At 56.9% G+C, this 14,795-nt stretch overlaps 1 protein-coding gene across 1 annotated transcript in view; it reads left to right on the forward strand.

Annotated features, from left to right (window-relative positions):
* Positions 1–4,731: 4,731 nt before the first annotated feature.
* Positions 4,732–14,795, forward strand: part of GRIK3 (glutamate ionotropic receptor kainate type subunit 3) — a gene marked incomplete at both ends in the record, with an annotated part of 233,303 nt that continues 223,239 nt past the window's right edge. The window contains one exon of the mRNA XM_082832622.1: positions 4,732–4,846. Within this exon, the coding sequence (XP_082688748.1) occupies positions 4,732–4,846 (115 nt within the window). The remainder of the gene's footprint in view (positions 4,847–14,795) is intronic.

A 14,795-nucleotide genomic window follows, 5' to 3' on the forward strand; every position in this document is an offset into this window, starting at 1 on the left:
CGGCCGCTGCTGTGCCTCTTCCTCCTTGGGACAGGGAGGAGGGACACGGGCCGCAGGGTGATGAAGGGGTTCCCATCCCTGGGTGAAGAGGCAGGTCCCGGTGTCCTGAGAAAGGCCAAGTCTTAGCTCTTGTGGTTGGCATGGATGAACTTTGCTGAGGACGGGATGCTGTTAAGCAAAAAGTGGGTATGAGGGAGGCCTCTCCCGCCCCCGCCACCTCCTGCTCGGGCAGGTGACAAAGATTAGGCAAAGGGCTGGCAGCTTCTTGTCCCGGCTGCCCTCCAGGGTGAGATGGGGGCAAGGTAGCTTCTCCCCCCATTCTCACCAGGGCCCTCTGAGGGCGCACTGGCACCGGGCTGCTGTGTAGCTGCCGCTTAGGGGAGTGGCGAGAGCCCCGGCTGCAGCGTCCAGCCCCGCCAGCAGCCTGCCCGCCGCCGGGCAGTCTGAAGGGAGATGAAGGTAGGCAGGCTTCAGCAGAGGGCACTCAAGTCCTAGGAATCTGTACTCAGCAACCGCATGCCTGTGTTCGGTGGTTTCCCGGGGAAGCGGAGATCACGAATCTCGGTAACTGGAGCCCAGGGCCTCATCGCTCGCCGCGATTGTGAGGGGACTGAGGGATGGAGTGGACCCGTCTACACAAAACACACACACAGGGGGCTCTTCCAAACGAGCTGGCTTGGCCATCACTGGGGGCCCCCTCCCACCGGGCAGAAGCAGGGGAGGAGCTTCGGGAGGGGCTGGGAGGGGGCCAGCAGCCTAGGGTTCCTTCCTCTCCCATCCCCACCTGTGAGCCGGTGGGAGACGTGAATCTCGATGGCAGCGACTTGGGCCAGCTCAGCCGTTTTGGGGGGATGTTAATGAAATGCGGGAGAACTTGTCCTTGCAGACAGTGGCCCCTTTTATTTTGGAATGAAAAGCTGCATTAGTCTGAATGAGGTTGGGAGGCCTCATAAATCCGGCTCTGACTGCCTCGAGGGGGAGTGAGGAGAGGAGGCCTGGCTGGTGGGTAGCCTTGTTTACCAACAACTCGAGAAGCCGGGATTGGCGGCTCCCAATCCCCGGAGATGCAGCTTGAGATCGTGCCAGCCCTGGTGTCTGCTGGTGGCAAGGCAGCCCGGAGAGGTGCACGACGGCGGGGAGAGAGGTCTGCGGGTTCCTCCTCACGAGCTGGGGACGGCGGAGTTCCCCAGTTTGTTCTAGTAAAGGACACAAATCCTATTCCACCCTTAGCGTTTCTACAAGCAGCCAGAAGCCCAGTGGGTCTCCAGCAGAGGTGATGAGGATCTTCCGCTAGAGCCTGTCCCCTGCTTAGCCCAGGTGGGATAGGACAAGGGTCAGGCCTGCAAGCTTAGGGTGCAGATAGGCCGGCACGGGGACCGCAGCTCCCCACTCACAGAGCCTGGCAGTGATATAACTAGAGGGAGGAGGGAAGGAGTGAGGAGGAAGGAGGAAGGAAGGAAGGGAGGGAGGGAGGGAGAGGGAGGGGGAGGAGAAGCGTCACCCACTAGCTGTGTGACTTTGGACCTCTCAACCTCTCTGAGGCTCAGAGTCTTCAACTGTAAAATGCAAAAACCACCCAGATCCTATCAGAGGGCTGCGAGCTGGTTAGATGACGGGATGCATATGAGGTGTGCTGAGTGGTACGCCATCTGGAACACAGAAAACATGTGCTAAGTACTAGTGGTCAGTATTATCAGCGCTAATGTTTTTGTCATAATGCCTCCCACCCTCCCCTGACCGGGAGGCAGCCGGCTGCTGTCAGCTTGGGGAGACCTCTGTGTTACAGAGTGACTTGCAGCCAGGTCCAGAATAAGGCCCTGTCCTCGGCTGGGGGAAGCCGGCTTCCCTTTGACCCCGCGGTTCCAGCTGGGCGGCCAGGCCTGCAGACCGAGCCCCACTGCCTCTGCAGCTGGAGGCTTTTCCCAACGCAGCCAACGTGGCAGCAGAGGAAAGCCTCCCTCCGCAGCGCTGGCTAACTCCCACCCACCGTGGGATGCAGCGGGAGCGAGGGCCCGCCGATGCTGTTTCCCCGGGGGTGCTGAGGGGGCTGCGGGTGACAGGGCCACACTCTCACGCCCTGGGATCCTCAGATCGCCCCTCTGCCTTCCTACATTCACTTCTCCGGCACCACTGTCCTTCTTGACATCTTTGGAGGCTGCTGCCCCTCCTCTTCTTGGTCCCCTCCCTTCATCTCTCTCTTCCACTGGCCTTTCCCAGGCTCTGGTCTGGGGTGCAGATCTGCCCATTGCCTGGAGTCACACCTCTACCCCTCTGCTTTTCAGCTTCCCCGCCACCCTGGCCCTCTCATGGCAAGAGGCTGCCTGCAGGATAACCAATACAGACCTAGCATCCAGGCTCTCTCCCCCTTACCCAGCCCCTAACCATCCTTGGGCATTGCTGGTGATGCCTTTTTAGCCTTGCATCCTTTGCCTTGCGTTCAGATCCTGCCCATTCCCTTTCCATTTCCCTATCAGGGCACTGGAATTTTCTTCCTTAGTGAACAGCCTGGACTTTTTGGTTCCTTGGAGCAACTAAACCAGCTGTGGAAGCTGATAAGTGATGGGGATGGAGCGTCCACTCTTGAACGAAGAGGCTCCTTCAGATTTATTCTGGGGGGGCGGCGCTTCTGCTCCCTCCTCCAGCACTTCCTCCTTGCCGGTGTCCACTGGGGCCCGTTACTCTCTATCAAGAGGGGGCAGCTGCTGCTTCTCTGGCTCTGGTCTGCATGTCCTTCCCTCTGGTCCCCCGGGCAACATTTTTCAGTGGCTGCTTGGGAAACCAACCCCTCCTGCTTGAGGATGAGGAAGACCCAAAGTCCGGCAAAAAAAAATGGTAACCTCCATTTGCTGGCGGATCTTTGGGGGATGCCCTCAAGAGCACCTCTTTCCCTTTTTGAGAGGAGATCCTTGGGAATCTCCCCTCTTGCTCCTTCCACAGCCACAGTCACCCCCATTTCAGGGGGGAGGGAGTCCCTCCGCAAGCGGCAGGATTGGCCGTGCTGCAGTATTCACACCCCCACACAATGCCATAGTCTCCTATGCCTGGACAGGGAGGGAAAGAAAAGACCGGGACATGAACAGGCCACACAGAGGCCGACTCATGGTCTATTTGTAAGAAAATTAAAGATTTGCCTTTCAGATGTTTGGGACCATGCTTTTACCAGACAGCTGGCAAATGGGAGAGATTGGAATGATGGAATAGATCAAATTATTTAAATGAGAAAAATAAATTCACACACAGCCTAGCCGCTGCCAGGTGACAGATCCGTTTATTTATCTACTGTATCGGCACCACTCTGTCTCTGTCAAAAAGGTCATTAAACTCGTCTAACTGCGTATTTTGCTGCCTCCTGTTCCAGACTCGCTCCACAGCCCTTCCCTTCCCTCGACACCCAGCGCCACTTGAAAAAAATATTTATTATTGCTAATAAACAAGTTGTTTTTTTTTAACGCTTTCTATTTTGCTCCCCCACGGGTCCTGCTCCACCCCACGGAAAATCACAGTTTCTCTTTATTCTTTCTCAGGAGAAATGGGGGAGGGGGCCAGCCCCTCCTGCAGAGTTGAAGAAGAGGGACGGGAAGTACCAGCGTGCATCTCAGGCGCCCCTCTGCATCTAAGGATTTAGCCATCTTCCTGCCAAGCCCCTATAGTTGTGGTGCATGGTCCAGTCCTGCTTTCCACAGCAGAGGGTCTGGCCTGGGCTCTCCAACCCCTACCAGCTCCTGCAGCTCCCCTAGCCCAGCGTGGACAATCCGCTTTGAATTCCGTCTCCCCTGAGTCCCAACCCCAACTCTAACTCTGCTTCCACGAGGGATGGGGTTAGGGAGGGAAACCAGTTCCTGGGTCAGTCTGCGGCCGCCGCCGTCCAGCCAGCGACGGCTGCGTGAGAGCTGGAAGGCGAGACTCCGCAGACGGCAGGCTCCAGGTTCCTCCGCTCCCTGCGGGCGCGACTCTTCCAGCTTGTCCGGCCGCTAGGCTGCCGCCGTCTCCCATCTCGCGGTGCCAGCTCTCGTGCTCCACGCCCGGCTCCCAGGCTCCGTGCCCTCGCAGTCGAAGGGACTGGGGGCGGCAGGGCGGATGCGGACGTCTGGGAAGCGAGGAGAGTCTTCGTTATCCGGCCGTCTCCCCAAACCGGGTCCCGGGTCCCCTTCCCCGCCCAGGTGTGAGCTCGCGGGTGTACGCCTCGGCGGGTGTGAGTGTGAAGTGTGTGTGCGCGGGGGAGTGTGCGGAGGGAGCGCGGGCGGCGGGCGGCGCGGGAGGCGGGAGGCAGGGCGCGGGGGAGGGGGCTGGGAGGGAGAGTGTGCGCGCGTGCAACTCCACTCCGGGGCTTTGTGCGAGCCCGGGCGATAGCATCCGCGGCGGCTGGAGGAGGAGCGGCCGGAGACGCGTGCAGCCCGCCCGCCAGCGCCCGGCAGCCGGGGCAGGTGGGAGCCCGCGCGCGAGCCGAGCCGACGCAAGCCGCAGCCGAGTCCGAAAGGAGCCCGAGCGGAGCCCAGGAGCCTCTCTCGCGGGGGGCCCGTGGGCGGCAGCCGGGCTGGGCGGGCGCCGGCGGGGCGGCCCCCAGTAAGATGTGCGCGGCGCCGCGGGGCGCCCCCCACTCGCAGCGGCGCTCAGGAGCCGGGCTGCTGGGCCAGGCGGCGCCTCGGGGGCTGCTGCGCGCCCGCGCCTAGAGCTGCCGCCCCAGGGAGCCCGCCACGGCCGCGCCCCGGGCACGCTCGGCGGCGCCCAACGATGACCGCTCCCTGGCGGCGCCTCCGGAGTCTGGTTTGGGAATACTGGGCCGGGCTCCTCGTGTGCGCCTTCTGGATCCCGGACTCGCGCGGGATGCCCCACGTCATCCGGATCGGTAAGGGCTCCCCGGAGCCGGGGGTCTCCATGCGCCCGGGCGGGGGCGGGAACGGGGGGCCACTGTACGCGATCCCAAGAGATTTCCCACCCTCTCTCCGCGCTGCCGGGGCCGGGTGACCACCAGCTCGTCCCGGTGAGGACAAAGTTCCAAAGCCGGGGTCATGGGCCTTACTTATTGGAGAGGAGGCAGCCGGGGTGCGGCGGGCGAGGGGCCCTTGGCGCGCTTCTGGGAGGCCAGAGCTGGCAGAGTGGAGCGAAGCGTTCCGGTCCCAGCCCGAGTCGCGGGCGCATTTCCCGGCCATTGCCAGCAGGACCGGCCGCAGACCGAGTTCTGGGACCCGGCTTCTCCGCGAAGCGGCAACCCTGGGGAAGGCGCCAACTTCTCTTCCTTCCTCGTTCCCCGAGGGCCCCTCGCCCCCACCTGGGGCAGGGCTCGAGCGGCCGCGGCGGGGACGCAGGATCCGGCTTCGCATGACAAGGGCGGCCGGTCTTCTCTCCCGGTGGCTGCCCTCGGCCTCGGTGGCCCCCGTTCAGCCCCGTGGCACGGGGCAGGGGAGGGGCGGCCCCCGCCGGTCGCTCCAGCCATCCGTCGCGGCCGAGGCCTCTCCTCCGCCCGGGGCAGCGCAGGCAGGGGGAAGGGAACGACGGAGCCCGCCCAGCGCAGCCAGGAAAGGCGAGAAGAGGGATGCGAGTGGATTTTAAAGTTAGCCGAAATCCCTCCGCAACTGGCGGCGGCCGGCGGGGCTGCGTGCGGCGTTCTGGGGCTCTGGCGTCCCCGCGTCTCTTCTCGCCAGAGTCTCTTACTCGGGGTTTTAACTTTGTTGAGGCATCCTGTAGGCAGCGCTCCGGGCTGTGCGGGATGCCTCCGAGTGTTCCAGGCCCGAGACCGCCAGGGCTGGGCCCGGCCTGGCCACGCGGGAGCCTCCGCCACGCAGGCCCTGCGCCCGCCACCAGGCCGGAGACCTGGGCCGCCTGGGTTCGCGAGGCGCCACCACCAGCATCTGGCACAAGGAGGCCAGAGCTCTGCTGAGCCAGGACCACCTTCCTCCCCTGTGGCTCTAATCTAGGCTCAGACTCTGGGCTGCCGGCACCGTGAGGGGGTGTAGGGAACCAGTGTCGAGCTTGGTTTCTCCACTTGAGGTTTTCCTAGGAGGCAGTCAGAAATCTGTCTCTCTCCTGGATTCCAGATCCTCTTGAACTGGACACCTGGACGAGGGTAGAGCACAGTCCTCAGCTCTGCCCACCCTGGGGTCTTTCCGTTTATGCCCAGGACCCTGGCAGGCAGACATTGGAGGCAGAGGAATCCAGGCACCCGACTCTGGGGACAGCCCTCGCGACCAGGCTTAACCCTTTGCAGCCCAGTCTGCTCCTGGCAAGACAAAAATATCTCTTCTATCTCTGCACCTTTGCCTGCCCCAGCGCCCAGTTGGGTCACCATTCCAGGAGCAGGCAGCCCCCTAGTAGTGGGCCAGTTCTTTCTTTATTCCCTGCTTCTTTCCCTCTGTTTTTTTTGTGGGCCTGCATGGTAGGGTGCCCTTGGGAGAAAAGAGGGGGACCCAAAAGGTGCTATGCACGCAGCCCATGCATTGCAGGTCCCTCTTCCGTGGTCCTTCCTCCACAGGGGTGGGATGGGCATGCTCCTGCCCAGCGTCAGGGGTGGCAGTCTTTGGGGGCCCAGGAAGAGAAGGAGCAGGTGAGGGAAGCCCTGGAAGGCTGAGCTGAGGAGGGGCCGGATGATGTATCCTCACCCGCTCCCTCTTACTGTGAAGCTGACTTGCACTGGAGGACTCCTCACTGCCCTGAGGGGAAGCCCGAAGCCTGCCCGCCCTTTCTTGGGTTCACCGTGTAATAATGCAATTAAGGATGGCAAAGCCCTCCTCTCTTCTAATCTTCTTCGTATTAAGCCCCAGGATTAATTAGCGTGTTGGCCCAAGCCGTTTATATCCAAGAGCCCTGCCCCGTTTGATTCCCAGCCCGAGGACTGGGGTGTTGGGCCGAGGCCGAACGTGACTGCCGGAGCTGTGCCAGATTGGATGGAGGATGGGAAGGCTCTGAGGCCCCTGGGCTTCTCTGGAGCTTCCTGGGGAGCTGAACTTCTGTCCTTCTGAGCACAGGCTGGAGTCTCAGCTGGAGCCAGGGGCTACAGTGGACGTGGCACAGAGAGAGACACACACACAGAGAATCTCATGCTGAAACCCAAACACAGCATGTTGGCTGGGCCTGATGCCATCTCCCTTTTTCTCTCTCTCCCCACCCCTGGGATCTCAGGGCTCTGGCTAGGGCCGCAGGAATTGAGGCCTTGGAAATTGGGCTCCGGCGTGTGCTGGGTGCTTCTGGTTCCCAAGACTGGTGCCTGAGCTGGCTGCGCTGACAGCCGAATCTTTGCCCAGCAGGCAGGCGTCGCCTAGCACCAGCCTGGGAGAGGGGTTTTCTGCAGGTGTGCAAGGGGCTCTCTGGGCCGGGGAGCAGCGTACCCGCTCCCTCTCTTTGTGCCTTTTTTTGGGGACTGAAATTTCCTCTTAGACAAGGAGATGGATAGCTCAGCAGTGTGACAGAGTGTTCAAACAATCCGTCTTGAATAGATGAATTGCATTGCTCTGTCTTTTTGTAATTGTGTCTATCAGAGGGAGAGGTCAAGGCATTGATTGCTTGGATGGTTTGCAAGTAACAAAGGAGAGTAAGGAAGAGAGCGAGGGAGAGAGAGTAATTGGATTGTAGTCTGCAGGAAAAAAGTGATCATCGATTATTTTATATGAATATGTGGAAGATGTATTCTGCGTGTGGTTATCAAGCGTTGCTTACTGAAGGTTTTCAAGGCATATTGTTCAACATTTTATTATTATTATTATCATCATTCTTATTGTTCAGATGGATCCCCGTCTTAACTCACAGAAAGCAGCTTAATGCATGGGTCCTCTCAGTGCTTCAGTGGCCTCATGTGGGGACCTGGATTTCCTGGTTACGTGACCTAGAAGCTGAAGTGGAGGGGCCCTGGGCTGGGAGCCAGGAGGGCTGGGAGCCAGGAGGCCTGGGTTTTCTGCTCTGCCTTCCACCAGTTTCCTGAGCCATCTTGGTCAAATCACACTGTCCCACCCACCTGGAGCCTCAGTTTTCCCATCTGTAAACTATTAAGTTGGCCGTGATGGCTGGGGATATTCTGTGGTTTCAAAGTTCCCTTTAGTGCAGGCTGGTGGGGACTATCAGTGCCATAGTAGGTTTCACGGCTAGATCATCCCTCGTGTTACATACATACTGTAGGATAGAAGGCCAGCCTGGAATTTGAAAAGGGAGACAGACAGTGGGGCGGTAGCTGGGGAGCTCGAGTGGACGATGGTGATCTCTAGCCAGCCGGGGGGGGGGGGGAGGTTCCGAGCCAAACGGCTGCAGAGACATAAAGCAGGTGTGTGTGGAGGGGTGGGAGGTGGGAGGGAAAGGCTGGCTCAGCACTGGCCCCTCCGAGCATCTACAGACGGAGCAAAAGAGTTTCGAGGCTCTGAGCCTGAGCTGGGGGCAGGGGCGGAGGAGGGGGTGGCGCGGGGTAGCGGGTACTGCAGTCTGTCCCAGGGACATGAGGTCCCCTTGCCCAGAGTTCCCAAGTCAGCCCTGTCTGCATCTCCTGCGATCAGTTCATCCAAATGGTCCTGAACGTTCGTCTCCTGAGTTTGGGAGCTGCTATGCGTAAAACAATGAGAAATTTCTCACAGTGACTGGTGATGCGCTGAAACATCCCGCCGTGTTGAGCAGACAGGCGCTGAATGAAGATCAATAGGGTTTTCCCCCCTGGAAGCAAATAGCTTCAGACAAGACCTGGGAGTGGCCCGAGGGGCCTTAAAAAGCATTAACTTCCGGCATTTCTGCCTCCACTTTCTAGCCCAGCTGCTCCTGTCAGCCCGGGCTTCCCTCCTTCGCGAGCTGGAGTTTCATTTCTTCTTGATGCCTGCCTCGCACTGCGCTAAACAGTCTTTTGACGTCAGGATGATCTGGGCTTTTTAGAGGTGGTTGATGCGGGGTGAGCCAGCACAGTGTCCCGACCAGGCCCTTCCAAGGTCACTCGCATCCCCCTGCTGCCGGCATGACAGTTGACTTCAGAAGTCCAGCCCACTGTGCTCTTTCAAAAGCGCTCTGAGGGGCAGCTCTTCATCCCACCCTTCAAAACGCAAGGCTGCTTGGCTGCCTTTAGGATCCTTCTTGGGGCCTGTGAGCCTCCGTCAGTGCCATTGTAGGTTTCACAGCTAGATGAGTCCCCACCTTCCCACAGGCCCCGTGTCCCTGCCCCAGGAAACAGCCACCTCCGTGGGGAGGGGGGAGGCACAGATGCCCTATGGGTACAAGAACAACCCCATGCTCGGGGGTGGGGGCGTGCAAGGTCATATGCAGAGGAGGCTCAGGGCTGCTCTTCTAGGGGAAGACCTGGTTGTGCTCCACCACTGGGACTGTTTCGGATCTGCTGAGGCCAGGCTTCGTCCAGGCTGTCGCACTCAGCTGCCCCAGCCTCTGCCTCCTGCTGCTTCCGCCTGAGCCCTGCCTTGCTTGTCAGGACCCTCCAGAGGGAACCAAGAGAGCTGATGTTCCCCCTTCGCTGGGCAGCAGCAGAGAGGAGCCCTGGGCTCCCCAGGCCCTGCCTGGCAGCAGAGAGGACTGAAACGCCAGGAGCAGGGCCCTTCCTCTGGGGCCTGCCCCCAGCGGGCCCTGGCTTGTCCTCCCGGGGAGCTCTGGATGGACAGGTGGGCCAGGGGCGGGCCTGGTGCAGACAGGCCTTGGACTAGTTGGCTGGAATAGCTCTTCTCGCAGGTGCTGATTCCCCAGCAGCAGCGCCAGGGGGCAGTGTGCCTGTGTTGAGGTGGCCGTACGTCTCCTGCCTGGGACCCCACCTGGGTCTGGAGCGAAATCAAAATAGGAAAACAACACACAACCGCAATGCAATGGCCCTGGTTTATTGAGCATTTACTAGCTGCCCGGGACTGTGCTTTTCCAACAGTGACTGGTGATGTGACTAGTAAGTGCTCGAGACATGTAGCTGTCGCGTTTTTTTTTCCTCGCCATCTGGTTTAGCCTTCACAAACACCCTGCAGACATTATCCTCATTTTGCAGATGAGGAAGCTAAGCTTGGTGAGGTCACTTGCCCAGGATCACGTGGCCAGTGAGTGGTGGATGCAGGATAAGAATTCCCGCCGGCCTGACCCCAGATCCTGTGCTTTTAACTGTCTGTGTAGTCGGAAGATGGGAAGCACTGATTTTCGTATGCGCTGAGTGCAACGCCCCTCCCCCCTTGGTTCTGGGTGCTGAGTGCAACGCCCCTCCCCCCATGGTTCTGGGTGCTGAGTGCAACGCCCCCTCCCCCCCATGGTTCTGGGTGCTGAGTGTGGCCTCAGAGGCCTGGGCTGTACGAGCTTTGCAACATTTAACCCTACCAGTGCCGGTTTTCAGCGTCAGACTCTCCTTGCTGATGGACCAAGTGGTAGTTATGCTTCCTGTAGAGGAAAGATATGAATGGTCTTTCCCACCCCTCCCGCATGTGCAACGCACAACCGTACACTGACTACACCCCAACTTGTCCAGGCGTCTGGACTCTGCCTAACACTTTTTTTTTTTTTTTTTTTTTTGCGGTACGCGGGCCTCTCACTGTTGTGGCCTCTCCCGTTGCGGAGCACAGGCTCCGGACGCGCAGGCTCAGCGGCCGTGGCTCACGGGCCCAGTCGCTCCGTGGCATGTGGGATCTTCCCAGACCAGGGCACGAACCCGTGTCCCCTGCATCAGCAGGCGGACTCTCAACCACTGCGCCACCAGGGAAGCCCTCTGCCTAGCACTTTAATCTGAGCCCGAAATAAAGGTTGGACTCTCCCTTGGTTGTGTTCAGTCCACCCACAGGAATCCCTCTACTCTGGAAACTCCAGCCTACATGTCACCCTGGCAGCCACCAGGCTGTCCTCAAAGACATCATCAGAGCGTTGAGGAAATCCCAGGGCCCTGTGTCTGTGTCTCCCTTCATCCTCTTCAGCTAGTGGCCTGGCCAGAGAAGGTGGCCAGCAAATTAGTTCTTGTCCTCCCTTCCTTCCCAATCCCATCTTCCCTCCAACATCCTTTCCAGGCTAATAGGTTTTATGGTCATTTTATTTTTAAGCAAGAGTCACATTCCAACCTTCTAAATAGAGCCTGCATTGCTGTGAACTGAGACTGGTGGACAATAGGAGGGTAAGGTCCTCTGACACTGGGCCCAGGAATATGTGTTGCTGTCCCGCAGACACTGTGGGTTGGATGTGGGGACCTGGGTGCAAGAGCTGCCCAGTCCCCCCTTCCCCATGCCACGTCTGCAAAAGCAGAGGAGAGCCCACGCCTACCCTTCTCCTACACCTTGTTCCTTCTTCCAGGGGACACAGGGAGACTGGGTTATGGTGGCTGCAGGGACTGACCTGTTCTCGAAGTGGGGAAACTGCACTGCTCAGAGTGCCCACAGAAGTGACTGATTAGGAACAGGCACGATTGGAGCGGTCATGTTATTTTCAGGGGCCTCAGTTTCCCCATCTGTAAAATGGGGATGAGACTTCCTGCCTCATGGAGTCAAATAGATGGGATGTCATTTCAAAAAAGCTTAAATGCTGTTCAAATGCCAGCATTTCTTCTTGTTTTTGTTGGAGGAGAGGAGTCTGACTCCAGCACAGGGCGGGACTGGGGTGAGGTGAGGGAGGCGGCAGGGGAGCAGGATTTAAGGAGGCGGTCAAGTGGTGACCCTGCTCTTGCATGACTGAACGTGACAGTGAGCACCTCCTTAAATTTTGTGCCCCAGGTGCCTCACTGGCCTGTACCTATTAGCACCTGTGTTTGTTCTGAAGTCCCTGTTTTCTTCTGCTTCTCTTTGTGCTCTAGACACCGAATCCTAATTGAGCGTGATTGAGAGAGGGGAGAAGACTGGATTGAGGGCAAGGGCACTAGGTTTGAGGACAACAGGTCATTCTGATTTTGCTTTTGTTTCCCTTCAGCCACATTTTATAGCTGCTGGGCCCCTGAGCGCTCGGCCCCCACCTTACCTTGGTTTATTTCCTTCCGAATTACCGGCAGGGTCCACACTACCTCAGCGCCAGCCAGGCTCTCCCCTCCCCACAAAGCTCGGGTTCCCACGTTCCTCTCCTTGCTTCCTTTGACCTTTGTACCCTAATGCTCACTGGCCTTGGCTGTAGCTATACTTGTGGGTATGTGCAGGGCTTTCTCTAGTAAAGAAGTTTTTGGAGTCCAAAAATATATTTCATTGATTCTAAGATTGACTCTTCGCCCCACATTTTCACATCTCCGAAATCAGTCTGTGTCTGACATGTCAAGTCCGAGTTTACTTGCAGGATTTTTTCTTTCTTGGCACCTTAAAATGTGATGATGGTATGTCTCGGGTGTGATGGGATGTGGTGGATCTGAGTTTGAGTGGGAGTCTCACGTGCTAGCTGTGTGACCTTGGGCAAGTCACTTCACCTCTGAGCCTCCATTTCCTCATCCACAAGGAAGAAATATTAATATTGGGTTAAACCATATTCAGCTATGGTTTATAGGTCAAACCATATTTGACCTATAAAAATTTCATATGGTTGAAACTTATAGGGTCTTCACGGGGTTGGTGTGAGGATTAAAGGAGATAAAGTATATAAAGCTCTTGGCACAGTGCCTGATAATAAATGTTAGGAGAAAAAGGATTCCCCAACAGTGGAGGCTGTGCCTCCGCCATCAGACTCTGAGCTCTGAGGCTATCTGCTTCTTATATACCGTCTACCTTGTGACAACCTTGTGATCAGTACCCCATGCAGCTCAGTACATGGTATCTGCCCATTTCTGACATACCCATATGCCCAGCAGTGGAATGGATGTCTCCGGCAGCCTGTGACCGTTACCTGCCACAGTTACCTGCTCCCTGCTAGGGAGCAAGAGGGGTGCTCTTCTGAGGATGCTCCTATATGTCCAGAAGCTCCCAGACTCCTCCTAGCCTGTTATTTATCACACACCTGAAGCCCACGGGGTTTTGGTCCTTCCCTACATTTGCAGCGTTTTAACTGAAATGTGTTTTGCATGTATGCAGAGCTGGGAAGACCCTGGTTATGGGATGCTCTTGAGGGATTGGTCCAGGGAGTCCTGATCAGTCCTCTTGGATGTGGAGTCCAAGCTTGCTTCCGGAGCAAGCCAGTGCAGAGAGGGTCTGCAGCTGGAGGCTGGGCCCCAGGGGATAGACACTGCTGGCTCTGCTGGGAGACACCAGGTAATGAGGCCACAAAAGCGGGGGAGGAGAGAGTCCCCATGGTGATGTTAACAGATCGGAGATAATGAGATGGAGTGATATCTGGGGGGGAGTGGCAGCTTCCACTTCAAAATCCTTTGGTGCTGTGCTGAATGGTGGTTAAGGAAGGCAGAGGGAAGAAGAGGAGGGAGATGGAGCTAAGATTCCAGTTTGTGTGAAGAGGGTTTCAATCCATAGGAGACAATTAAGTCTTGTGCTATTAAAGGGACTGATGCAGACAGGCTGCGATGGAAGGGGGTTTATAGAGTTCTCAGAACCACTGCAGGGATGAGCTCTTTAAATATAGGAACGAGAGAGACTTCTGCAAAGCCTTCCTGCATCTGCTTTGCAGAACTGAAATATGCTATTCCAAAAAGCCTGCCCAATTGGGCGGAAAAGCAGAAGCAGGGAGCCAAGGCCTTCCCAGGGCTCCAGGCATCACATTTCCTGTCTGTGGTGAAGAATCACAGAATCCACGCCGAAAAGAACCCCGGGGGTCAGTCTAGGCCTCTGCTTCTCCAACATTAACATGCATCAGAATCACCTGGAACGCTCAGTAAAATACAGACCCCAGAGCTTCTGATTCAGTGGGTCTGGGTGAGGCCTGAGAATTTGCATTTTAGTAGGTTCCCAGATAATGCTGGTGCTGCTTCTCTGAGGACTACACTTTAAGTACCACTGTTCTAAGTCACTGGAGGACCCCGCCTGCCCCCCATAGGTGGATATCTCGTCTCTGCTTGAATACCACCCGTAACAGGAAACTCACCGCTTTTCAACCGTGCTTTGTTCTTTATTGCAAACGTACGGGCCAACTCCAATCTTTGTTGCAAAATTTCCCCTAAAATTGGTTTTCCTGCAGTTCTGGGGAAGGCAATAGGACTTGGACGTTGAGAGTATTGGTTCTGAAATCCATCTGTCTTGAGTTTGAGCTCTCATTCCTTCCTTCCAGACTGTGTCACTTTGGGTAAGTCACCTAACTTCTCTAAGCCTAGATTTCCTCACCTGTAAAATGGGGATAGTAATAGATTTGACTTCATGGGATCATTGTGAGAATTAACATGACTGGCCCCAAGGAAGTTCTGAATACATTTTAGCAATCTAACTTGTGGATAAGCTCACAGGTTCTGGAATCCAGCAGCCTGAGTTTGAGGGCTGCCTCCATCATTTCCCACCTGTGTGATCTTGGGCAAATTATTTAATCTCTAATAATAATAATAATAATACCTGCCTTACGGGGTTTTTATAAGGATTAAATGAGTTAATGCACATAACGTGTTTAGACTACGGCCATGGTAAGCGCTCACTAAATGTTACCCATTGCTCTTAATATTATGCTTACGCTGCCCCCTGATTCTGGTTTGGATTTGCACCCTGTCCCACAGTGCAACCCTACAGAAATGTAAAGGCATGTCTCCGGACTAAAGATAACGAATTCTTTCAGCATGGTGTCCAGAGCTGACCACAGTCCTGCTTATGTATTAAAAACAGTAAACTCATCCTCTCCTCACATCTCAGCGTTGGTGTCTACTTAACACCCCCGGATTATTTCAGGCTTTTCTGCAGCCGTTTCACTCTGTTGATTTACACTGGGCCGGTGGTCTCATGAGATCACAAGGTCTTTTACGCAGGCACCGCTGCCCATCTATCATTTCTCTCATCCTCTCTGTGGCAGTTGATCTTTCGAGGCTGAAGGCA

This window comes from Leucopleurus acutus, assembly GCF_964270905.1.
Source record: "Leucopleurus acutus genome assembly, chromosome: 2".
Lineage (NCBI taxonomy): Eukaryota > Metazoa > Chordata > Mammalia > Artiodactyla > Delphinidae > Leucopleurus > Leucopleurus acutus.